General features: G+C 37.6%; 1 protein-coding gene and 1 long non-coding RNA gene across 6 annotated transcripts in view; one reads left to right on the plus strand and one right to left on the minus strand.

The window, feature by feature from the left end:
• OXCT1 (3-oxoacid CoA-transferase 1) overlaps window positions 1-25,503 on the minus strand; it is a 143,761-nt gene that overhangs the window by 20,350 nt on the left and 97,908 nt on the right. For 3 of the 5 annotated variants that reach the window (XM_009208338.4, XM_031666138.1, XM_003899622.5), the window contains exons 14-15: window positions 13,835-13,924; window positions 1,558-1,638 (exon numbers count right to left, since the gene is read on the minus strand). In XM_009208338.4, the coding sequence (XP_009206602.2) occupies window positions 1,558-1,638; window positions 13,835-13,924 (171 nt within the window). Of the gene's footprint in view, window positions 1-1,557; window positions 1,639-13,834; window positions 13,925-25,503 lie in introns of those variants that run through there. The other 2 variants (XR_002522529.2, XR_001903341.3) reach the window with 2 other exon arrangements.
• On the plus strand, window positions 7,903-8,746 carry LOC116274889. Its single transcript, XR_004183701.1, has 3 exons — window positions 7,903-7,961; window positions 8,447-8,524; window positions 8,637-8,746. It is a non-coding gene; the product is annotated as an uncharacterized LOC116274889 (long non-coding RNA).

A 25,503-nucleotide genomic window follows, 5' to 3' on the forward strand; every position in this document is an offset into this window, starting at 1 on the left:
AACCCTTCTTCCATGTTGTCCTTTAGGACACAGACTTTGCCTTCCTCCTTTCTGTAACACACTGTTGGGAACAATCTGGTTCAAAAGTTTTTAAAATGATAGTAAAGTTAAATATCAATATAAGTTATAGCATAAGAATACATTAGATTATGAGTGCCAAAATGAACAGTGGGCCACTATGAGAATAAATTGTTGTGTGCTATGATGGTGCAAAACCGCTTCATGATGAAGAGGGAAACTGCATTAGGTTTAAAGGACAGGTAGTATTTGGGGAGGCCGAGGATCAAATGGGAGCTATGGCAGATAGAAGAATTGAACTGGTAAGAACAAGGGCAGGGTACACGTGGAGGTGAGGAGAGGGCTGATGGAAGGAGGAGAGGACCCACAGGAAGAAAGTTTCTGGAATTATCTTTAGAAGGATTACCACTTTATTTAAAAATAAACAAACAACCAACAGGGTAAAAGATTGCTTTGCTTTTATCTTCAAAGTAATGGATTCTTTTCAACAAGTCCTGTTCATAGTTTCGGGGGGATTCAAGAAATGGTAAAGATTCAGAATAGATGGTGGGATAAAATATTCTGCCCTTTTATCTTGTTCTTTATATGTTACCTTCATGGCATTCCACATAAGTAGTCCTGCAGAAGGCATCATTTGGGACAGAACCTCCCTTAAAATTAGCTTCTGGGAATAATAAGCCTCCTAGCCCACTTCAAAGCCTGCTTTAGGGTGCTCACTGTCACACCTCAATGAAGTTAGTGAGTCAGATTAATGCCAAGACACTAATGCTACTGTTCTTGGCAAATGGAACAGCACTAAAAGAACCTGATATACATAATTCTGTTTTATGGCTTCTTCAAGGTACTGAATCAAGAAAACACACCCTCCCAGCTAACTTAAAAGCATTGTCATTCCGACATACTAGGTTCAAATCTGAGTCAGAAGGGTGACTATGGGCAGCTGCTGGTGATGCTTCTCTGGTCTGAGCAGCTTTCAGTTGTACTACTGACCAACATGTTCCAGCTAGTAAGAAGAATCTAGAGAGTCACTGTGTGTTTTGAAACCCCACTCTATAAAAGACAGCAGAAAGCATGCAAGAAACAGAATCCATTTCTTGGCTTACGGTGGGGCCTATACTATGATTTGCACTGAAACAAAAACTCAACTTATACTGAATTTCTTAAAATCCAAAAATTTGTACTTGTGATTTAGAAAAGGTAGAAATAATATATTCTTAACTTTGCATATATCATCATCCAGCCTGACATTGTAATAGGAAAAATATAAAGATCAATAAAACTTCTCTGATTATAGCACACTGTCAAAGTTACCAAGGACAGTGATTCAATTTTGCTTGTATGTTTCCAAAGACTTGCACATAAAGAATTCTACATTTAGAAACATTAAATTGATGAGCTTTCCTATTCATTTTGCCCACAGGCTAAATTAATCCTGTGACTACTGGTGTAATACACTCTTAGAAGGTAACAACAATTTCTGTAAATGCTTACTTAAAACGTGGTTAATAGATAGCAAATAAGAGAAAAAACACATTTTACCTTTTCAGTAATAATGCGGTTGACACATTGCTTTCCAGTCAATGGTAATGTACATTTCTCCATGATTTTATGTGCATTTCCCTGTTTTAAAAAGAAAACATCAAAAAGAGTAGTTAGGGAGCAATTTTTATTTATAATTGACATACCTATAGGATAAACAGAAACTATCAGAGAAATTGTCTCCTAAGTACAGACTCTTTCAGAATTTTTGCACAGTTACGTTTTTTACTTTTTATTTGGAGGCAGCTTCTGTCCCTGAAATAATTTAGGTAATGCCAGATGAATGGCCAAAGGCAGAAATGATTTAATTGGGAAACACCCTGCCAGAAATTTGACTTCTCAATCCTCAGCCCTTGTATCATTTGATGTGAAATTTCACTAATATCCTGCTTATTCTTCCCTTCCAATGGTCGGTCTCCTTAAAAAATGTGAGCAGACATCTGCCCAGGATGCAAAGCACATACAGAACACAAATGCATAAGTCCTCTTTTTAAAAAATATTTTATCTGTTAAAAAAGTAATATGTACGTGGAAAACAGCAGTGCCTTGCCTCCCTTCCCCACTCTTAGAGTTGCTCTTAACCGGAATCCATTCTAGTGTTTTTTGTTTGTTTGTTAGCATTTTCTTCTGTTTCTAACATTTTCTTCTTATATCCACTTTTAAAATATTATGTTTACCATGTTATTTCTTGATTAATCAATTTTAGACCATATCTACTAATTTCCTATTGTGGCAGAGGAAGACTTAAGAAAAACTAAAAGTGGAAAAAATGTTTTCATTCATTGACTCCCTCCTCCAGCCCTTCCTCCCACCTGCAATGTAGAATTGGCCTCTGAGGCATGTCTGAGGAACAGAGTTGAACATTGGCTCTGAGGATCTGATCTTCAGATCATTTTCTTCTGTTCATGATTAAGCTACTTTTTAAGAGTCAAGCACCAGGAGCCTAAATTACTGTCTCTCTTGGGGCTGACCGCTACTCTACCACATTCTAGATCTTCTCCAAAAATGACAAAATGCTTTTATTGCTTTCTTTTGGATCTAATGTACCACATGTGACACCACTGTCATCCTTAGCCATCTCAATGTTTTACCTACTTAAATGCGCACCTACTATCTAGTTTATATCTCTCCCAAAACTGGTGTCAGGCTAAGTATATGGGCAGAAGCTATGAATTTCAGATAGGTGGGCTCCATTAAGATTTCATTCCTTGTGATAGCCTACCAACTCAGCAATGCACTAGTAATTAAAAGGCTTTAATGTACTTAAGCCAGTGAAAGGAATAAAAGACATTCAGTAGTTTTTGAATAAATGCATTTGTAAGAATGAATGTGAAGAGAAAAGGAGGTCTATTGGGAATCTTGGATAGATTTTTTTAAAAAACTATTACCTTAGTTCAGACAAAACTGGTGCTAAATACATATGAAGTAAGTTGACATAACACCTTTTAAAACAATCCATATGTTTCCAGATCTTATTGTATAAGAAAATTTATAGTTGCAGAAATAAAGTCTAATTTTCACTTCACTTCTAATTATTTTTTTTTTAAGATTTCAAATTCTGCACATGACACGGAAGCTAAATTAAACAGTTGAAATTAATGACGAATATTTGAACTTCTACAGTTGTCAGGTCTCCTTACATTTAATATATATCAAGGCATGTCACAACGAATTCTGAGCCTGACTTCAAACAAAGTGAACTATCTGCCAGCCTCTGAAGAACATTTTCTCCAAGGAGCTCTTATTTAGTTCTCATTATTTGAGCAAGATCTACATCTGGCATGAAAGCAGCCACTTGGATTTTAATGAACAACCAACTTCATTTTAGGAGAAATCAAGGATTTCAACTGACAGAATTGGCTATGTCCTACCAATGGAGACCTTTTTCTAGACCATTCTCTGCATATACCCTATAGCATAGTGGTTAAGTGTGCGGGCTAGAGCCAAAAGACCTGTGTGTAAAACCTGGCAATGCCCCACATTGTCTCTGTAAGAGCCACATGCCCATGCTTCTCCATCCACCCTACCTTGAAAAATTGGGGTAAGGTCTACATGAAATGCAAGGGTCCAGTACTTAGTGCTTAATGAATGTTAGCTGGTACTGTTTTTATACAATCCATAATTAATATTTCTATAACCTGTGAGGAAATTAAGTTCCTATATGAAGTCTGACACAGGATTATGTAGAAAATGGCCTAAATACAATTCCTGAGACACACAAAACTAGCAAAAACACAACACAAATTTGGGGGCAAACCATATGGCTCTCCTAAGAAACTGGCACCAAATGTATTCCTGTTAGAACAATGGAGCTAGATGATTCCATTCACATTTATAGTGCCAAGACATAACACAGATCAAGAAGGAAAAAGAAAATGAGATGTAGAAAGATTTTAAAATGTCACAATTTCAATATTCAATAAAAGGTTAGCTATGAAACCAAAATATGACTAGCTCCTACGTTAGCACTCTTTTCTAAATATGCTGGGCTGAGCCCTACCGTGTGCTATGGCAGCTGCATATATTAGTGACACACAAAGGAGGAACAAGTGCTGAGTTTTTAGCATTTAAAAATAAATCCTAATAAAGGAATGCAGTATGGTGTGGCAGCAAAGAGCACTCTACTAGGAGTCCAAAGACCAGGTTTGTAGTCTTAGTTCTGCCATTTAACAATTTTTTGGTCCCTTAAATTCTTTGTGCCATAGTTCTCTCTTATCTTTTGCCTTATCCTCCTTACCTGATCATTGTAGGAATCAAATGAAATGTTCTGAAACTGCAATAAACTAGGGTGAGTTGAATCTATGTGCAAATATCCAGGGTTACTCGGATCTCATTCATGCTTATATATGGTGTTTCTTTCCTTCCCCATGAAGAGTGGTCAGAAAAGGCAGAGAAATAGATACAAAGTATAGCATTAAAAATGCTTTGTGTATTGTGGGGTGGGTCACACCTGTAATCCCAGCACTTTGGGAGGCTGAGGTGGGAGGATCACTTGAGGCCAGCAGTTCTAGAACACCCCAGGCAAGACCCTATTTCTACAAAAATTTTGAAAGTTAGCCAGTTGTGTCTGTGTGTGCCTATAGTCCCAGCCATTCAGGAGGCCAAGCTGGGAGGATTGCTTGAGCTCGGGAGGTTGTAGTAAGCTATGCACATGCCACTGCACTCCAGCTTGGGCAACAGAGAGAACTGGTCTCAAACAAACAAACAAACAAACAAACAAACAAAAACTTGACTAGTCCTGAGGCTCCTGATTTCAATATGTCCTTACTTATTAACTTCATCACAACCTTTGGTGAACATCTACCTTCTTTCCTGCATCAACTTCCCTAATCTTTCTCTTTCTCCTTGAGCACTTACAGGCCTCGACCAATACCTAGGGTAATTCACCATTTTCAAGTGACTAAACACTCTAGTACTTTCTATTGCTTGCTTCGTGGTGATCTCTTTAATTCTTTAGATGTCTGAATAAAATCCTGGGCCTAAGTTCTGCAGTATTAAACAATTCTAGTTAAACAGTAATAAATCCCTTTGCTATCATAACAATAAGTTTCATGTTATTGCAATGAACTTAATCCCAAATCCAAATAAGCTCTTTATCACAACAGAATGATTTCTTGCATTTCATGTCAACACGTTCTCCTGAAATCTTTAAGACTGTGCTTTACATAAAACCTCATTTCACGCTCATCTTTTTCTGTTAAGTGCTTGTTAAATATGGCTGCAATACACACACACACACACGCACACAGACACACACAGACACACAACACGCGTGCACATATTTTTTCTCTCAGGCACTTTCTTTGGCAAAGCCCTAATGATCAACTACAGAGAAGGAAAGTTCTGGGATTTGCTTGTTCCTAAAAAGACCAAGCCTTTCAGCTTTTGTTCATGCTGCCTGTTACCTGGAACACATACCACCACATATCCCATCACCCCAGATTCAAATGGCAACACCTTCCTATTCAGGATTTGGCTCAGACACCATCTTCCTTAGAAAAACCTTCATCCAGCATCCTCATCTGCTGCTGCAGTCATGTCCCATGGGTGTCCCCAGTCTGTGGCCCTCCTGGGTGCTCCTGTGCTTCCTCCTCCCTTCACATGTTGACCTCTTGCCACCATGTCCACTAGATGCTGAACTCACTAAGCTAAGACTATTTTTCTTCATATGTACAGCCATGAGTAGAACATTAGGCAAACCACAGTGATCAATAAAGGCTGCATTTCTGATTCAAGGAACTCCAGAGGGGAGCTATAAAATGCCATGTGACTAATGTCTATGGACCACTAGAGGCTGCTTTTCTAGTTCTAAGATAGGTATTTGTACAATCCTAGTATCTCTGAGCTCACTAGAAGCAGCACAGCTAGCAGAAGCACATGACGGGGCTTATAAGACTTTGGTAAGACAGATAAAGGTGTGATAAAAGGAAGCAGCAAAGACACTTTAGGACTGTAGCCCAAAATATACAAATGTGAAAGTGAAGAGAGAAACACTGAATTATAGTTATTTTACCTTTTCCACCTGCTCCCTTCTAAAGCGTAAAGGAACTTGCCATAATTTACTGAAAAGAAGGACTACAAAGGCTGAATTTGGCAAGAGAATATTAAATACTTTGTCTGGTAGAACAAGGAAGCCAATGCCAGGTCTCTCTTTGGGCTTGCCAAAATATCATGGATGAAGCCTGATTATCAACATCCTTGCTCACTCCTTCTCCTGCTTAATCTCAATGCTGAAATCAAGTATACCAAATACACACGCAGATATAATAATGGGAAACGCTGTATTTCAAAATACATGACTGTCACATCACTATAACTGATGTAGCTGGATTATTTGTAAGACAAAAGATACATGCTTGAGAAGATAGATACTCCATTCTCCACAGTGTGATTATTTCACACCACATGCCTATATCAAAACATCTCATGTACGCCATCTATATCTTCTTATGTGCCCACAAAAATTAAAAAATTTAATTTTTTTTTTTAAAAAGAAAAGAACTGGATTTGCTAAATAAAGAAAATCAAGGTACACACAATAAAAGGAAAGAATGAGATTACTCACACTGCATTTGTCCTCATGGGATACGATTGACCTTTATACAGCGCCTACTCTATAGGGTTTCCAACAATCCACACAGGACTTCAGTGGAGAGGCTTGGCTAACTTAGAAATACAGAACATTTGCTATTACAAATGATACGTGGAGGTAACATATGGAGGTAATAAAAGTTTGCGGTTACAGGGATATTCTCAAGGGGAAGACTAGCCAAATGAAATAGTAGATACAGCAAGCCATTTGCCTGAAAACCCATCTTCAAGATTTTGAGATCTTAGAATAGAAGGCCCCTTATATACTGTATCATACATATTTCTTATACACTGTATCATAAAAATCATTATCATAGACACACTTATTTTTTCTAAAGGTTGCATCCTATGATCTCTAACCTCTAGATGGCAGAGCACAGAAGTCAGCAGGAATTACTTTCTCTTTTCATTCATGAAGTGTTGTGGTACCTTAGAAAGCCTCTGTTAGCATTCGTTTTCCTTTCTATTTTAGAAAATGGGAGCCTTTGCACACAAATGCACAGCTATTGAATTTAAAGTGATAAGCTTAATTAAATTCTGTAACACATTTTAAAGAGCTTTACTAGTTGTTGGACTGTGTTCTGCTTTTTTTCTCCTATTTTATAATGTTTTTGCAGGCATTTCTATCATAAAGGAGAAATAAAAAGGCAAAACCAGGTAAGGATTTATACTTTTTAAAGGTGAATTTTTTTCCCCAAACAGAACCTGGCTACTATATATTCTTATTGAAGCTAGGAAAGAATTATAAGCTTTCATAAATGAGAAAAAATTAAGCCAGATGAAACTCTTATTAATTATGAATTCTCCTAGCAAAATAATACTTTTATTTTGAGCTACTTTTCAATGTTGCTGAAAATTATTTGAAGAATGTCTCCCAAGAAAGGGTTTTCCTTAAAAAGCCTTCATATTTTTTTGGCTTTTGATAACATATTTCATCCAAAATAAACAGGATTAATAAACTCCATTTACCTTTTATAATTCTTCTCCACAAAAAATGAAGTCAAGATAAGATAGCTTTCAGTTCTATATGAGACCTGTGCTATCAGACACAGATTAAAGGCTGAAATGAAAGGATACTTGACTATAATTTGAATCAAGGTGAAGAAATAAAGAACAGCAGGAAAGGTAAATGTAAAAGGTCATCTAAAAGTGAATATAGGTACACATAAAGGTACATACATAAATATAATATTTCCTTTAAAAGACTGTAAACACAGTTGCATAAAACAGCAATTACAAATATGCTCTGATGTGCAGATGACTACAGAGATCGCTACAGTTTATATGACAAAGGCAGCACCAGCCAGGAGAGAGTAAGTGAAGCTATATAAGAGTATACTTTTTAACACTAATAAGATTAAGGTAATCCAAACTAAAAAACACAAGGTTTATTCTTTTATTCACAAGGTTTATTCTCAATTTCATAACAATTATTCTTTTTATCCCTTCAGAATCCAGACCTCCTACTGTAATATGAAAATCTAAACCTGTTTTGGTAATAGAGCTCTCATTTTGTCTCCAAAATTAAGAAACCAAGCTTTGTTTGTTGCCATTAAATGACAACGGTAACTGAATTCCTTTGCTTTTGTGGTCTGAAAGTTATACTCAGGAACATGTTTCCTGTATATGATATTGAGAACAAAACAGATTCTTCATGTTGTTAGTGGTAATGGTACTTGCCAGCAGAAAAGCTTAACAAAAGGAAAAGGAAGCCCAGAGGCAGAATGCATGGACTCTGGGCTTGGTTTTCCTTTCTATTTTATTGGGCTACTTAACCTCTATGAAATTCTGCCTCTAGAAAGAAAATATCAAGAACCATCTCATGAGAGGGTTATAATGATAAAATGGAGACAGAAGTATGTAACAACTTGAAAAGGTTAGAAGTGCTTTCTATATGTTCAAGGTAGATTATTTGAAAAACTAATTCAACAAATATGTATTCAGCCACGATGTACATAAAGTTGTATTCTACTTGGTGCTTATAACAGAGCCCGTCTTCATGGAGTTTGCATTCTGTTGAAGAAGGGGGAGGAAGGATCATCTGAAGACGGAAGACTTCTGTTGTATATAATAAGGTAGTCAGAGAAAGCTTCTCTGGTATTTTGAGTCTGAGTGAAGTGAGGGAGTGAACCACATAAATAGCTGGGAAAAAGCACTCTAGGTATAAAGAATAAAAAATGCAAAGGTCCCAAGGCAAGATATTCTTACGATGTTCTAGAAACTTTCAGGAAGTGAGTGAGGGTGAAGTTAAGTGGGCAAGAGAGAGAACAGATTCAGAGAGGTAGTTGGGATGGCAAAGCAGGGGGAGTCTACAAACCATGGAAGTCTTGGAGACAGTAGTAAGGACTCTGGACTTGAATCTAAGTGAGATGGGAAGCCATGGATGGTTTTTGAGCTGAGGAAGAAGTAGCATGATCCCATTTACATTTTGGGGGAAAAAAATCACCCTGGCCCCTGTGTGTTTTTAAGTGTGAGTATATTTTTTCCCACTCAACCTTTCTCCCTTTGTTCCCTGAAAAGAGGGACCTAATTACAAATCTCTTAACATGCACCATCCGCACACAGTGTCTGTTATTTCCTGCAAAACTTAACCCCTGTCAAGCTGCCCCATCCCTCAGATCTGCAAATACTCCATACATCCCATGGGAAGCCTCTTTGTTGCTCCCCAACAATGGAACTGGGAATGAGATGCCGGGTTCTGCAGGCTCTGCCTTGCTCAGCTTTCATGTTAAGTACTGATTTCCATGACTCTACCCCCATGAGACTGGGCTGCCTGAAGGACCATATCTCTTTTTTTATTTCCTCAGTGCCTATGATAGTGCTTTGCACATATCAGGTCCTCAGCAAATATTTCATGTCTGAATAAACAAGTAAATTAACACACTCATAAGGTAATGTTACCAAAATTCAAGACAAAATATCAAAGAATATTCCTTTGGTCATTCACAATATCTAGAAGACAGAAGGAACTAAACCAGCAAATTCATAAAACATTGACTCATTCATCTGTGATTTTACAGAGGTAGGAATAAGTCAGATAAAGAGGGAGCGGGCAATGAATTTAGAAACACCTAAGAACAGGAAACATTAGGATGCCTTTCTTTAGATCTTAGTAGACCTTAAGTTCTGGGGGCAAGGATGAGGTAGGCTGCTGGGGAGAGAATCACAAAGGCAGATGGGCTAAGTAGAACCAAGCAGTGTTGACTATGTTTACAGATTTTAAATAGCAACAACTCCATCCAGCTTTAGTTTTAGACTAGTCAGTCTGGCAATCGTGTGCTTGATTACCAGGATGTAGGGGCAGTCAGCAGTCAGGGACCTTTGGAATGCTGCAATAGTGATCTATGCAGATGTAAAGAAGGCCTTAACAGGGATAAGCAGAGTAGAAATATTTAGTGGGGAGCGGACAGCAAAAGTCATGTTGATGCAGTATTTATAGTGCTTGGTGTATGTAGGGGTAGGGGCAGAGAGGGACCATGGATGCCCTGCAAAATGATAGCTGGGAGATTATCACTTCTCTAATTGGGCCAAATAAGCAGAACATATTTAGGGGGAATGATGATTTAGTTGGTGAAATTTGTTGCAGCTGAAGTAGCTGTGGAACAACCAGGTGGAGTTGTCTAATAGGAAGTTAGAAATATAGTTCTATGGCTCATCAGAAGATTCTAGTGCGGAAAAATGATTAAGGAGCCACTGAGTGAAAAATAGTAGTAGTTGGTACCAAAGATTCAGATGGCACCTTAGAAGGCTGCAGAGGGCATTATAAAGAGTTCTGGAGGGAACCCATAAATGAAGGAATGGGGAATCTATCTATGGATACAAGTGGTGGAGGCAGCTCTGCAACCCGCAACACATGGTTTACAGGTTTGTACCCAAGGCTGCTGCTGCAGTCAAGGCCTTTATCAGACAGAGAGGACACAGAAAATCTAATGCAATTGGCTTTAACTTTAAAGATATACCTCAGAAATTACATACATCATAAGTACTCAAATCCCACTGACCCAAACTTGGTAGCATGGATGTATCTATGCACAGGAAGGCTAGGAAATGTAGCCAGTCACTGGGTTTATCTGTGTGCCCAGATAAAACAGAAAGGAGTCTAATGCAAAAAGGAAGAAATGGAGATAGGTACTAGAAGATATAATTAGATTTTTGGGTTATTTTCTTTTAAACACGTTGCTGATGTAAGTCTCATCTAAGCAAAGAGAGCTTTGTCCAGGGAAAATGGAAAAAAAAAAACCTGAAGCTTCCCAAAAGGGCAGATGTGGCTGGGATGCTGGTGCAGAGGTAGCTTTGTGAGGATGTGGCATGGTGCAGTATGAACACAGGCTGCACCACACTGAATCAAACTCGAGCTCTGTCACTTTCCTGGATAAGCTTCTTAATACCCATATCTCAACCTTACTTCAGAGGATCAATGAGATTAAGCATATGCAGTGCCAAGCACAGCATCTCCACCTGGTAAGGACTCAGCTTATTACTCCTTTCCTTTCTTCTCATTTTTAAAGGGCAGAAGATAAGATATACTTAGAAATGAAAAAGAAGCTTAAGAAGAAAGGTGGCTGGACACCAAAAAAAATTTTGCCTACTTTAAAACTTTGCCTGCAACTCTGATGTCTAGTCTTAAATGAAAATCAAGTTACAATGCCAGTCTGCCCGTGTGCCTGACATACGTTGCAGAGGTAGTCTAAGGGCAGGTGTTACTCCAGAGAAGCACCCGTAGGTAGTCAGGTCTCAGGTTTTAGAAGGTGCTGGAGGTTGAACTAAAGGCAGTAACTGGTTGCAAGAGTTTTCTTTTGTCTTATTAAAATAACAACAAAAAATACATTTTTCCAGTCAGGTAATGCTATATTTATAAACAACCTGTAACTTAACTGTAACCTTATAGATAAGGAAAAAGGTAGCCCTACCCCAAAACCAGTTAATAGCTCCATCCACTTACAGAAAAAAACAAAACAAAACAAATGAACAAACAAAAACAGCAGCACAAGAATACAAGACTATATTTCTCAGGTTTTAATCCTTCTTTGCAAACTTTACTCCCATGTCTTACAAAACCCTAGAGATTGCTCCCCTAGGCTGTTCACTTAATCATAAGGCAGCAGAAGTTACCTGGCATGTCTAAGAGAACAGATCCTTAACTGGAGAGGTTACCAGGAGTGAAAAACCTCTCTTCCCTACCTCTTTCCCAGCTCCTCTCAACTTTTAACAAGAGCAAAAGATGCAAAAAAGAAATAGCAGGTTCCCTGTCTTCCTGTGAGCTGGGCCAGTAACCATGAGTCCAGATGAACAAAATAGTAGCAGCTACATATTCGAGGGCCACAAGTAAAATGAGAGGGTGGTGAGAAGAGAAAGTGTTGATTAGTTTTCAAAGGTTAAGTGTGAATAAATCATTACTATTATTTTAGTCAGAAGTACATTGTTTTATTGCCTTGTTGAAATGAAACTTATCTACGGAAAAATACCTGATTCCAATTCTGTTGTAAAACTCAATGCTAATTTCCCCACTGACAGAAGGAAAGAGGTAAAAAATATGATCTTTCTTCTGTGGAAAGCTTTAATAAGATATTTCTAGTCTGAAGTTGGTGACACCATTTATTTTCCTCTACCAGAAATTCCAGCTGAGGAGAAAGAAAGGACTTGGGGGGAAGAAAAGAATTTGCAAAATATAGGCCTAATGTTTTAAAAATGAGTACACAAAAATAAACTAAAATAAGTTGAACTTCAGTACCTTCGTGTGTCAACAGTAAGGTTAACAACAAAAAGAAAGTCTGAAAGAGTTTTTTCCAAATAGACATTATGTTCCAGAAAAGACTTGGATTTGATTTGCATGCTTAGCATCTTCTTGCCTCTGAAATGAAGTGTTTTGGATGATTTGCAAGGCATTCTCATAAGTCACCTGTGTTGGTTCCATTTCTATTGTTCCATATTTATGCACCACTGCTCACCTCCCACTGTTTACTAAACAATTTATGATAACACACATTTATAGCTGTTTTCACAACAAAATCATTTTGTGGCATTCATTTCTCTGTAACCAAACTTCCCCAGGGGAAGCGGGTGGGATGTGAATCTTCTAGTTCCATGCTTTAACATAATGCTGCATCACTAAACAAGAAGAGGGCAAATGAACTGTCATTTCCACTCAGATTAGCAGGTCTCAAAGTGAGAAGAGGTAGATTTTATTTTAAAACTAAGAATGATAAATAATAAAGGAAGATGAAGAGAAGGCAAAGAAGATGAAGAAAGCACTCAATATCAACTTTTCAAATCAGCAGAAGTCAATGGATTCAGGTTAGGAAGACAATTAAGCTCAGTTCGTTCAAAGACACTGAGTCAGGAACAAGGAAGAAACTTACACTGATAGTTCCTTGGTGAGACAACTGGGCTTTGGAATCAGAGACACCAGGTCTAATCAGAGCTCTACTACTTCAGGCAAGTTACTTAACCTCTAAAGCTCTGTTTCTGGACATACTAAGAACACCGATATCAAGTTCATGGGCTCATACATATACACAGAGCTTGGTGTATTGTTGGCACAGAGTAAACACTAAAAAATGGTAGCTATTATTATTTCAACGTGAAGGAAGAAGAAAAACACTGAATGTAAGCTTCATGAGATCAGTAATTTTTGTCCAGTTTTGGTCGCTGCCACATCTTAGCATGCCTAGCATGAAATAGGCACTCAAATATTTAATGATTTATCAAAATAAAAGAGCTATCACCTAGTCCATTATTTTGTAACATCTTCTGGATACGGCATCTCACAGCTTTGAAGGCCATATGGTCCATTTGAAAATAACTGTTGTTAAGACGTGTGTTCTGTTGTGGCTTTTCATTTCACTCACAGATAGCAACCACTATAATCATCTTAAAACCTGAATCAGCATATCCATACCAACATCTTTTCACTTCCTTTGGAGATATTGAAGCTTTTACTTTTAATATGTATGCAGGATAAATATTTGAAGAACACGCTGATATTTGGTTTCACTCAAAGTTAAACAACCATTTAGCTAAATAATAAATAACTGTTTTTGTCATCTTTTTCTCTCAAATGTAAATGCTATCACCTTGAACGAGCCAGAGAAAATAAAATCCACAGTTAGGTGACCTGGTGGTACGCTGGGTTTTGATGTATTGTAAATTTCCAAAAGCAGTATTTGGGGAGCATAGTATATCTTACCTTTGCAGAATGCTCCATGGTGACCACCACTTTGGTTTTGGCACTGGACACTAAATCCATAGCACCTCCCATTCCTTTCACCATCTTCCCCTGCAAAACAAAAAATAAATAGCTCTGTATCTTTCACTTCTTTTGAATGTGCCAGAACAAAATTAACTTGCAAAAATAACCTACTAGAATCATTAAAAACTCATTGCCCTTCATTGCTTAGTGCTTGAAGTCTTATAACGTAATATTCTGTCATTCTATTATTCTGTGGTTGAAGGATAAAGTTAAGGATAAACATTACGTCACTTTTATTAAGTGTGGCTAATATGATTTTCTTGACATTTTAGCAATAAGACAATCAGTGGATTAAAAAAAAAATAAAAACCTTTCCAGAATTCCGGGACATAACTATTATTACAGTATCAGATTGAAATCCAAACACCCCTGACATCCACTTCTTTCTTTTTAAACACAATCTTTATTGCGGCACTATTCACAATAGCAAAGACTTGGAATTAACCCAAATGTCCATCAGTGACAGACTGGATTAAGAAAATGTGGCACATATACACCATGGAATACTATGCAGCCATAAAAAAGGATGAGTTTGTGTCCTTTGTAGGGACATGGATGCAGCTGGAAACCATCATTCTCAGCAAACTATCACAAGAACAGAAAACCAAACACCGCATGTTCTCACTCATAGGTGGGAACTGAACAATGAGATCACCTGGACTCGGGAAGGGGAACATCACACACCGGGGCCTATCACGGGGAGGGGGGACGGGGGAGGGATTGCATTGGGAATTATACCTGATGTAAATGACGAGTTGATGCATGCTGGCTGACAAGTTGATGGGTGCAGCACACCAACATGGCAAAAGTATACATATGTAACAAACCTGCACGTTATGCACATGTACCCTAGAACTTAAAGTATAATAAAAAATAAAAATAAAAAAAAATAAACACAATCAACTCTACTGAGTCTTCAATTAAGGGCACTTTCTAAAGTACTCTTGGATTTCCTGCAGATTAAAATTCCATTATGTAGTAGTAGGCTGAGGCATTAATGGTGTTTTTCTAGTAATGGCTAATAAGAAAGGTGGCTCTGTCTTTCTAACATTTGGCATTTATCTTGCTCTTAGAAAAATAAAATGAAAAACATGGTTGCTAAGCAAAAACAGAACACAGAAACAGAGTTCAGGAGCATTTCACCATTATCATTCTATTTTTGATCATCTGGCCATCCCTTCTTTCATTACACATTTTACCAACCACCTTCTATGTACCACATGCTCTGAAAAAGTCCCTCCATCTATTCTATCTCCTAGTTACAGAGTTTGGAAAAAGCAAGTGTTTCCAGAGATGGTAAAATGATTCTTACTCAAGTATATTGAAGAGAAATGTCTTTGAACTGAAACCTCCTTAACATTTTATCTGTTTTTTAGCCCAAGTCCTCTTGCTGATTTGCCAGTAAAGTCTTAGAGGACTTTTAGCTCCTTTTTGATAATGGTAGAGCTATAAGGAGATCAGGAAATGCACTCAACATGCCTTTAAAACAGGGTCTCGAATTCCATGACTTCGGAGACATTTTACAGGTCAATGAAACAGAACATGAACATGAATTAGATGAGCAGTATAAAGAAAAGAAGTAGTCACCACAGTTTTGTGGTTTGGAGTCTGTCAATAAATAAGATAGATGGCAGCTGGCAACAGCTAGGGGGCAAGGGATGAGGGTGGCAGGGGAAAGAAGTGCAGAGTACAAGATGAGCCTGGTTTCAGACAGTTTGAAGCAGAACATAATGTGCAAATGCATACTTTTAAACTTCTATAAGCAATGCCTTCATTCTTAGCTGCAACCCTAATAAACTGGGGGCCAATTTATTAGGTTGGTCATAATATTTCTGTAGAGAACACTGATATGGTACAAAATATAAATAAGTGAGAGATGGAAGCAATCAATGTCTATCAAACTCTAATGAGAAAGTTTGAGATTTGTAGAGCAACAAAAGACACTAAAGCAACCCTATGATAAAATGTGTCAATCTGCTATGGCAAGAACATCCAAGCAGTCTCAGCTTCTATACATAGTGTCCTTGGCAGACTGAGGGGGCGAGCGAGCGCTGGAAGAATGAAAAGGCAGCAGCCCAAGAAAACCAGAAACCAAGCTAGAGAGTTAAAAACTCCTTGAATTAAAAAAAGTCCCTGAATTAGAATATCACAAGCAAATTCTGTCCCCTGTGCCACAAAGGTTACATAGGTAAAAACTTATGCCAGCCTCTAACGAGAAGGAAGCCTGTCCAATTTAGATGAATATGATTTATACATTTTAAATTACTGTCAATTAGTTTAGAAATATGTATAGAGGCCCTGCAGGGTACGAATCACTGTGCTGGCAAGAATATAACACACTATAAAACACGGTAGACCAAGCATGTCTGTTTTTGTTGAAAACACTCTTGATTCAATATAAGTGAATAGCCTTCACTCAAAGAGATTCAGCTGGCTTGATGTCTCATCCCCAAAGCACATGTTACAACCTTTACAGCACTATTTTGATTCTTAAATTTAATGCTTTTTTCCAAGAGTGGAAAATCCACAAGATTAGGTGCAGAACACCGGAGATCTATCCTGTTAACTATGCAATGGCAAAACACCAAATCTCTCTGAATTTGGGTTCATTATCTATACACCGGGAATAAGAATATCTGTCCTACCATAGAGCTGTGGTGAGCACTGAATGAGACGATGTATGCAAACGTGTAATAAATAGAGTTTATAAATGTATTCACTTATCTTCAATCAATTCAACTTACTGAATGTCTAGTTTAAGTGTGGCTCTGTACTAGCGTGCTAGAGAAGAACAAGGTTCTTCTGGAAAAGCTTGTTGCCTAGGGAAGGAAAAGTATCCATGAATACTAAAAGACTCAGACTACAATTCCTTCCTCTAAAAGGAACATTTTCATCTCTCTCCTATCACAAAGTAGAGATAAGTGTCTTTTCCCTAAGCCTTTGTACTATTCGGTATGTAAAGCAATCACAATGAATTTCAACTGTTCTCTTTTCCTCCCTTCCCTCTTTTTCTCCTTCTCTCCATGATAAATATTTGGATGAGTGAGTGGATGAATGAATTAAACCAACAAACGTATAACACTGAGGATGCAATTGCTGACTGTGGCTGGGGAAGCAGGCAGGGAAGGAAGTAGCTCAGGGAGATTCACAAATGAGAGGATTCACAAAAGTAGCCCGTCAGGTGGGAGGAGCAATACTGTGAAAGAAAAGAGCAGTATCTTCTAATAGCATTTCTAGCAGGTTACAGAAAAACTTCAAATATCTGATTTTCCTGCTTTTAGTGTGTTCATTGTATTGGAAACAGAAAATAAAATATTTCCTTCCATTTTAATTCCCAAAGGATTTCTGAGACAGTCAATTACTAAAAAGAAGAAAAGTTGTTCTATTTATGCCAGCAGGAAAACAAAACAGGGTTATACAAGGCATACTCCCTGACAAAAGCAGGAAATGCATCATCATGCTTCACTCCAGCTTAGCTAGGCATTCTTTTGGGATGCCACTACTTGCATCTCCCAGATCTCTATTCCAGTGAGGAGTGGCCATGTGCCTGAGTTCCAGACAATGGAAAAAATGGAGGTGATATCTATGATTTTCAGACTGGCCTACAAAAATCTCTTTCATGCAATTCTTCATGTTTTTTCACCTTCTGCAATCTGGATGCTGACATCCAAAGCGACTTTGGAAGATGGCTGAGTTTCCTTCAGCCTTGGTCCTTAAAGGACCATCTGTTGTACAGACCACTTCTTTGGAACCACATTGCACCATTCAGTATGAGTAAAACATAAGTGCACAGGGTGCTAAGCCACTCAAACTGAAGGGTTTATTTGTTACAGAAGCTAGTATGACTAATATATTAAAGTGGCACCCCAATTATATGTAAGGGTGAGAATTCGGTGTCAAATTAGAACTGTTATAGCTGCACAATGGAAGGGGATCTGAGCAAGGCTCTTAAGGGGACATTTTACTACTGCTCTCTGAGTGAGGTGACTATGCCAGATGCTGTGCTAAGCACAGTAATTCACCTTTCTATCCAGATGTCCAACACACTACTTGACATTTTGCAGAGGTACAACATGATTTCTGAGTGAATAAAATGAGTGAGTGAATGAATGAATGGAAAGAATTTTGAGAAGATGAGAGCACTACAAGTTAAGGGAATAGCTGAACAGGGGAATACAGATTCCATCCCCATCCCTCATCTTCATCCCCAAAATTCAACATCCTATTCAACATACAAGACAAGAAGCTGATAAAAGGGGAGATTAAGGAGCTAAAAATATACCTTTAAATAAGTCACAGAGGGAAAGTTATACTTGGGGAAAATAGGCCTATAATGAAGAAGAGCTTCTGGGCATGATTGAAGCATTGGGCCAGCATGACACAAAGTATGGCTTTCTTTAAAATCTCATCAGCAAACATACATTTCTTAAATGATGCAACTCTAGTTCTGAAATGCGTTCTGGCTAGCATAATGGAGAGATGATTGCTGGATGCTCATTTCATAGCCAACTCATCTTTTTGCTGTTAAGGATTGACCCTGATATCAAGTATGGAAAGATTCTGCAATAAAATGAGCTAGCAATGCCGCATACTCCATTACAACAATTATACAACCTTTCTAAAGATACTGATTCAAGTATCCTCAATTCACAAGTATTTACTCAGAGGCTATTATAAACCAGGCACAAAGATAGGAATTAGAAATAAAAGATGAATATGAAGATCCACCTTTTTCTAGAAAATAGATTTAAGTTGAAATCAGTAATTTCATCTACTTTGATCCTATTTCCTAATACTAGAATTTTAAAGAAAGTAGGAGAAAAACTATTATAAATGCAGTAACATTAAAAAGTCAACACATCAAAGTATAAATATTACATTGTACTACCCCCCTCCAAAAAAAAAAAAAAAACCAGGAATTCAAGTTGTAAACATGACCTTTGGTGATATTTTACGGATTTTACAAAAAGGAAAAATGAATGCATTTCAAAGGTTCTGTGAAATGCTATTTAAAATAAAGTACAGAACACACTGAAAATCATTCTTGACATCACTTTTATCATTAGTACATAGACAGTAATGGTTCATTTCCAGATGTTACCTCTAAATATTCTGGTCTTAAGTGAGAAACAATTTATAATACATAGAAAAAATTTTAAAAGCATTTTAAAGTAATGCTATATGCCATAGTAGAAAGTGTGAATCTATTGGAAGTCAAAGAGAAAGATGGTTGTAGAATGATTTATTAATAAAACTAGCTCTTATTGCTCAATATTAAATACCAGAACATTAAGTACCCACCTCATCAATCTAAATGTAAGCCTCTTTATATCTGTCTTCCTCATTATTAAAAAATGCTCTATAAAAGAAATAGTCCTCTAAGCATGCTCCTAGCTAAAGAGTAGGAGAGAAAAAAAAACTGAGAAAGATAATAATTTAAACATATACAGGTTATAAACTCCTTTCTCTAGGAAAAATAAGAGACTTAAAATTTGCCATAATACAGCAAAGTTACAGCACAGTTACATAAGAATATTTCTCTTTTCTGTGTTATAGTTTCTTTTAAAAAACCAAAAACAGTTCTTTTCAAATATTAATTGCATTTTTTAGGACAGGTGAATTGATTATGTAAACCAACTAATATGGAACGAGAAATATAATTACATTCTCTATTGTTAGGTTAGAAAAATTACTTACAATAAAAATCAGTTATCAATCATTATATGGGCTTTTCAAAAAAAGCATGTCAAAAGAGCAGTATTCTGATAAACTCAAACTTTTATTTTAATAAGCTCTTTTGTTCCTGTTCTCTCAGGGACCCTGCATGTCATCGATTAGCCCCATTCCTCCAGTTTCTCCATCCTCTCTCCACAGCTACTCTCTGCTAATTCCCTGGAGAGAGAAAATCTTGTTTCTGTTTGACTGTGCCCTTGAAGTGAGAAATCTACTCAGTCATGTCTCTAATAGTTAATCATCTGATTCAACAGACACCTTGTGGGTTTACTTTACTACATTCCTGTATCTATCTACTGCAATCACAGTGTCTTCCATTCACTCCTTGAAACTCTCCACGTAGGGTCTTCTATAGTCCTGGTTCCTCCTACTGCTATTGAGGCTTTTAGTTTTCTACCTAGCATCCTTTTTCTCAGAAGACTTTATATGTTGGCCAAATTAACAGCTCTGTCCTCAGCTCTTGTTTACTTGTTCTCCAAGAGTGACTTCATCTAGTTTCATAATATGAACTGCCCCGTCTCTGATGAGTCCTAAAACCACATTTCCAGCTAAGGTCTTTCCTCCAAGTTTCAGACTTCAGTATCCAAAAGTGTCCCTGTCACCCTGTGGCACATCCTGTTAACTGATTCCCAAAATTGTTCCTTTATTCCTGAGCTCATAGTTAGGCTACATTTTCCAGCCTTCCTTGAAGTTACAATTGGTCATATGGAATAAGTTTTGGACAATGGAAAGTGAAAGTGATGTATACTACTTCCAGGGCTGGACCATAAAACCCTGCAAGAACAATCCTCCACATTCTTCTACCTTCTGCAAACTACAAGTTGAAAATGGTGGAGCCATAGGATGGAAGGAATCTCAATCCCTGAAGTACTGCACAGAAGAAAGCTGACTGACAATTAGGGATACTCATTTGGTTCTAGGTGAATGAGAAATAAAAACTTCTGTTATATTAATACATGCCTCAGCTCAATATGATCCCAACTAAATTAAGTATCTTTATAAAGGCAAATCTCACCCACCTGCAAATTTCCTAGATCAGTTAATGGCCAATCATCCACCTCAAGATCCAAATCAGAAACCTCCGTGTCTCCTGCCTCTCCCTCATAATCCACATCCAATCAGTCACTCAACTACTAAGAACTCCACTTCGCCCAACATTTCTTGAACTTGACCTTTTCTCATCCTAGCTAAGATCCCCATGATTTCTCCCTAAAGAGTTATAGTAGTCTTCCTACTGGTCAACCTGTGTCCAGCTTTGTCCCTCTCTGTCCAACTTGCAGCCACAAAAACCGCCTCTCTAAAATGCACATCTGAATACCTTGCTCCTCTGCATAAAACCCTTCAGTCATTCAGGGTAAAGTCCAAGCACCTCAGCCTGGCATTCAAGGCCTGTGATAACCTGGCCCCTCCCCTCTTCATTTTCTCACACCCCAGTTCCCATTTCCATGCCAGGAATAGTGAGTTGCTTGTACACAGCATATGGCTCCCACATGCCTTGAGGTTTCTGCTTCATACTATCAAGTGAGCTTTGGCTTATTCTTTTTGTATCAAATCATGATGACTTCTCTCAGGAAGTGTTCACAGATCTCTGTCCCACGCTATCCACATGATTATTTTAGGAACCTCTCACAGCATCTTTGCATATTCCCATTTTAAAATTTACCACAGCTTTAAGATCAGGGCTGATGTTGTACTGGCAGGTAGTGGCAAGGCCATACAAGTAGTTATGACCTCTCCCTTATGAGACACCTTCTCCCTTCTCTCTAACCACTCTTACCCGCAAATTTAGCAATTAAAAACACAATAGGGAGCCTCCAAGACCCCATGGAGCTATGACTACAAGTGCTCTGATTTCTCACATCTGTTCTGACTAATCAGTGCCTATGCCTAATCAAGATCACCTGTCAAAGGGCCAGGTATGGCAGTTCATACCTGTAATCTGGACATGTAGGAGGATCACTCGAGCCCGGGAGTTTACGACCAGCCTGGGCAATACAGAAAGACCCTATCTCTGCCAAGAAAAAAAACAAAAACAAAAACAAAAAAACCTCAGCTAGATGTGGTGATGTGTGCCTGTGGTCCCAGCTACTCAAGAGGCTGAGGTAGGAAAATCACTTGAGCCCAGCAAGTCGAGGCCGCAGTGAGCAGCCACTGCACTCCAACCTGGGTGACAGAGAGTGACCCTGTCTCAATTAAAAAAAAAAATCACCTCTCGCAGACGTAAGATATCATCTTGCTCATTATTATTACTATTATTATTTTTGAGATGGAGTCTTGCTCTGTTGCCCAGGCTGGAGTACAGTGGTGGGATCTCAGATCACTGCAACCTCTGCCTCCTGGATTCAAGCGATTCACGTGCCTGAGCCTCCCGAGTAGCTGGGGTTACAGGCATGTGCCCACCACGCCCCACTAATTTTTGTGTTTTTAGTAGAGACGGGATTTCACCATGTTGGTCAGGCTGGTCTCAAATTCCTGACCTCAGCTGGTCGAACTGCCTTGGCCTCCCAAAGTGCGGGGATTACAGGAGTGAGCCACCATGCCCAGCCCTTGCTCATTATTTATTAGACTATAATCCTTTGCCTTCCCTGTTCATCTTCAACCCAGTGCAGTTACTGATACATAATAGATTGTTTTCAGTATGTATTTAAGTAAAACTGAATTCCATCTTCAAGTAAAAGTTTGTTTCTAAAAAATACAGAATCAAAAGGATATTAAGGTGTACTAATGAGAGTAATCAAAGCTAGGGACATTATCTACAGAGAAAATAATAGCAAGAAGAAAAAAAAAGAGGTGGCTAAAATAAAAAGTAAAATTAAAACTTCACCTCAGGAAGTCGCAGTTATAGAGAAGAGAACATGATGTCCTTCAAAACTGACCCTACTAAGGACATTTTTTGTTTTATATCTTCTTCAGTGCTGAATGTTAAATAAACATTATTTAATAAATATCTGAAGTACACTGAATTTGTTTTTTCAAGTGGGGAGAAAAATCATTTATAAGACACCCAAGGAAAAGTCCTAAGAAACTGGATACCCCAATTATTAGTCATTAACTAAGCATCTACTTAATACCTATTAGGTGTTCCGTGCTTTTCACTAAGCATACAAAACTCCTGCTTTTGAATAGCTCATAGGTCTTGAAAACCCTCTCAATGTTTCTGCAGCCAAATGAAATAAAAAATGCAAATTCTAAAATCCTAAAGCTACCACTTCTGTTTTCTTTCAACATTCACAAAGGGTAAAGTTCATTTTTTCCCTTAGAAGGGCAAAAGAATAAATTCCATTATAATAAATAACAGAAGCACTGTTGTGTAACAATTCAAAATGATTTTATAATTACATACATTAGATCTGATAAATGTGCTATTTTCTGATTCCAGGCAGAATATCTGAAAATAAAAATTTACTTTACAGAAACTATCTATACTAGTTTATACCAGAAACTATACCAAAACCACATCAAGTTTCTCTAACACATTGTCTATTGCAAATGAACCTGAACAAACAAAAATGATCCTGGTGTAAGTGAAACTCATTTTATTACCATGATCAGAGTCTTCTTTCATCTATCGTAAGACAGTCCAGACCAACCACTTTATGCAGGCTAGAAAATGTCACAAATGTAATAGGTTTGATTCTTAAAGAAATCAATTAACTTCAAATAAGAAAAATGAGTTCTGTTCCTAGCTATTAATTACACTAATTTATCTCATTTTGTAAAGTGTAAATACCATTCAAGAGAGTCTCCATAGTTCACTTATGAAACCTCATCGCTCCAAGAAAAAATTCCAATGCATATAAAATTGTCATTAATTATACAAGGTAATTAACTCCACCTTTGTATAGGAAATTAATAAGCATTTATTAAGTTAATAGTTAGAACTATGAAACCAATGTATTTTCTCTTCTTAAGGTACAATCAATATGTGACAAAGTTTTTTCGTTGTTATTAAGGCACTTTGGATTGGTTAAGCTCTTTGTATAAGGTCACATAACACTCTGATCTATTTGTTAGATTTTGAAAATGGACAGCAAGAGGAAAACATACTCCTAGCTCTGTTCTGAAGCTGTAGTTGCAGTTTTCATAGAGTCTATTCATAATACTATAGAGATGAAAATAAACATCAGACAATCTGGCTAAGTGAGTTCACCTTGTTTTATCAGGCCTCTTACAAAAGGCACTGATGGAGAGAGCTTGACCAAGTGTTTCAGGATAAATAAAAAGGTACTCTAAGTTATTTAATTGAGTTTATTGAATACAGCTAAGCACTGGAGCTTCTGGGCCTGTATACTACCCAGAAACAGAATAAATTACATATTTAAAAATTCAAGGATAATTTATTTTCTTCCTTCCACTGAATCACTGAGAGAAATATATTAGAATCATATGAAATTGCCCACATAGGAGTATGACCTGCAAATATAGGAATTTCATGTGGTTGGTTCAACCTACGCTCTAATGGTGAGGTTTAAAAGATCACAATTACTATCACATGATTTTTTAAAGGTTTATAATTTTAGGAGGTCTCCAATAGTCACTACAAAATAGGAAACTAAAATACAAATGGAAAAACATCATTTATGTGTCTGCATGTACTAAAATATATTAATCTCAACAACTCGTTTACATGGAATATGAAATTATTACTATTTTTTTTTGCCATCAGGAAATAGTCGTTCTCAGAAAGTTTATTTTCTGATTCCTCAAAGAGGGTGTGGGTTGGCTGGGGAGAAGGCGGAGGGAATGAGAACTACAACCACGGGCAGCACACACTTGCTCCATCACCTCCTCCCACTGTCTGCAAAGCTCTAAGAGGACAATTAGACTTATTGTAATTATACTGCCATCACTGACAGCTGGATGAGAGTAAAAAAAAAACAAAACAGAGAGACAGTGACTGAAATAACATTAATAAATCGAAATCATCACCAGTGTTTTTTCCACAATAGAAAGGATCAGAAAATAACACAGACGATAAATTTTAAAGATTAAAAAAAAAAGCAGTTAAGAGCAATTGCAAAAGAGCATGCTATGTATAATAAATGTACGTGCCCTATTAAGCAAGTATTATAGGATTGGGTGGAAGAATACAAAAGTATTTTGATTCTACATTAAATTAATAACTACTGTTTATCTCACGATGACCTCTGGATTCAGTTGATGACCTCGTTTAATGACTGCTTAAGTACCTACTGGGAATTAATAGCTATGACATTCATGGCAAATTGATAACTCTGTGTTGGAGTCTTAATTTGTTCCTCCTGTGCAAGTCGTACTCTATGAAATAGGGATCCAGTGCTTCTCATATGTGGAGGCAGGTCTAACCTCTGCTTTGCTAAGAAAGCGTACCCTACTCTCAGGACAAGGAGAACCACGGGCCTCCTATGTAACATCATTCCACACAGACTAGGGGCATGGAATGAGTCTCAGGTCTGAGTCCCAAGAGGGAAAAGCACATCCTCTTTGTGAGAATGACCCATCTCTGGGAGCAACAGAGAATGCTGAAGAGCAATGTCACTCTGGGAGGGTCCTATCATCACAGGCAGGAAAAACACAATTTCTCCTTTCAACACCAAAACCAGTTAAAAGAATGACTTTGGGGGATTTGCCACAAAGTTAATATTTTTGAAAGATATAACAGGAGATTCAAAGAGCATTAATTTCTACCTTACCTTTTCAAGTCAACTGTGCAGGCAATCTCTAAGATGGGGAAAAAAAAAGTGATGTGTCTTTAGAGAAAAGTAGTAGTAAAACAAAAGCTTTGGTGAAGAACTTGGTGGTGCAGAAATCAAACTACTGAGAACAGCTGGGCATGGTGGCTCAAGCTTGCAATCCCAGCACTTTGGGAGGCCAAGGCAGGCAGATCACTTGAG

This window comes from Papio anubis, chromosome 5 (assembly GCF_008728515.1).
Source record: "Papio anubis isolate 15944 chromosome 5, Panubis1.0, whole genome shotgun sequence".
Taxonomy (NCBI): domain Eukaryota; kingdom Metazoa; phylum Chordata; class Mammalia; order Primates; family Cercopithecidae; genus Papio; species Papio anubis.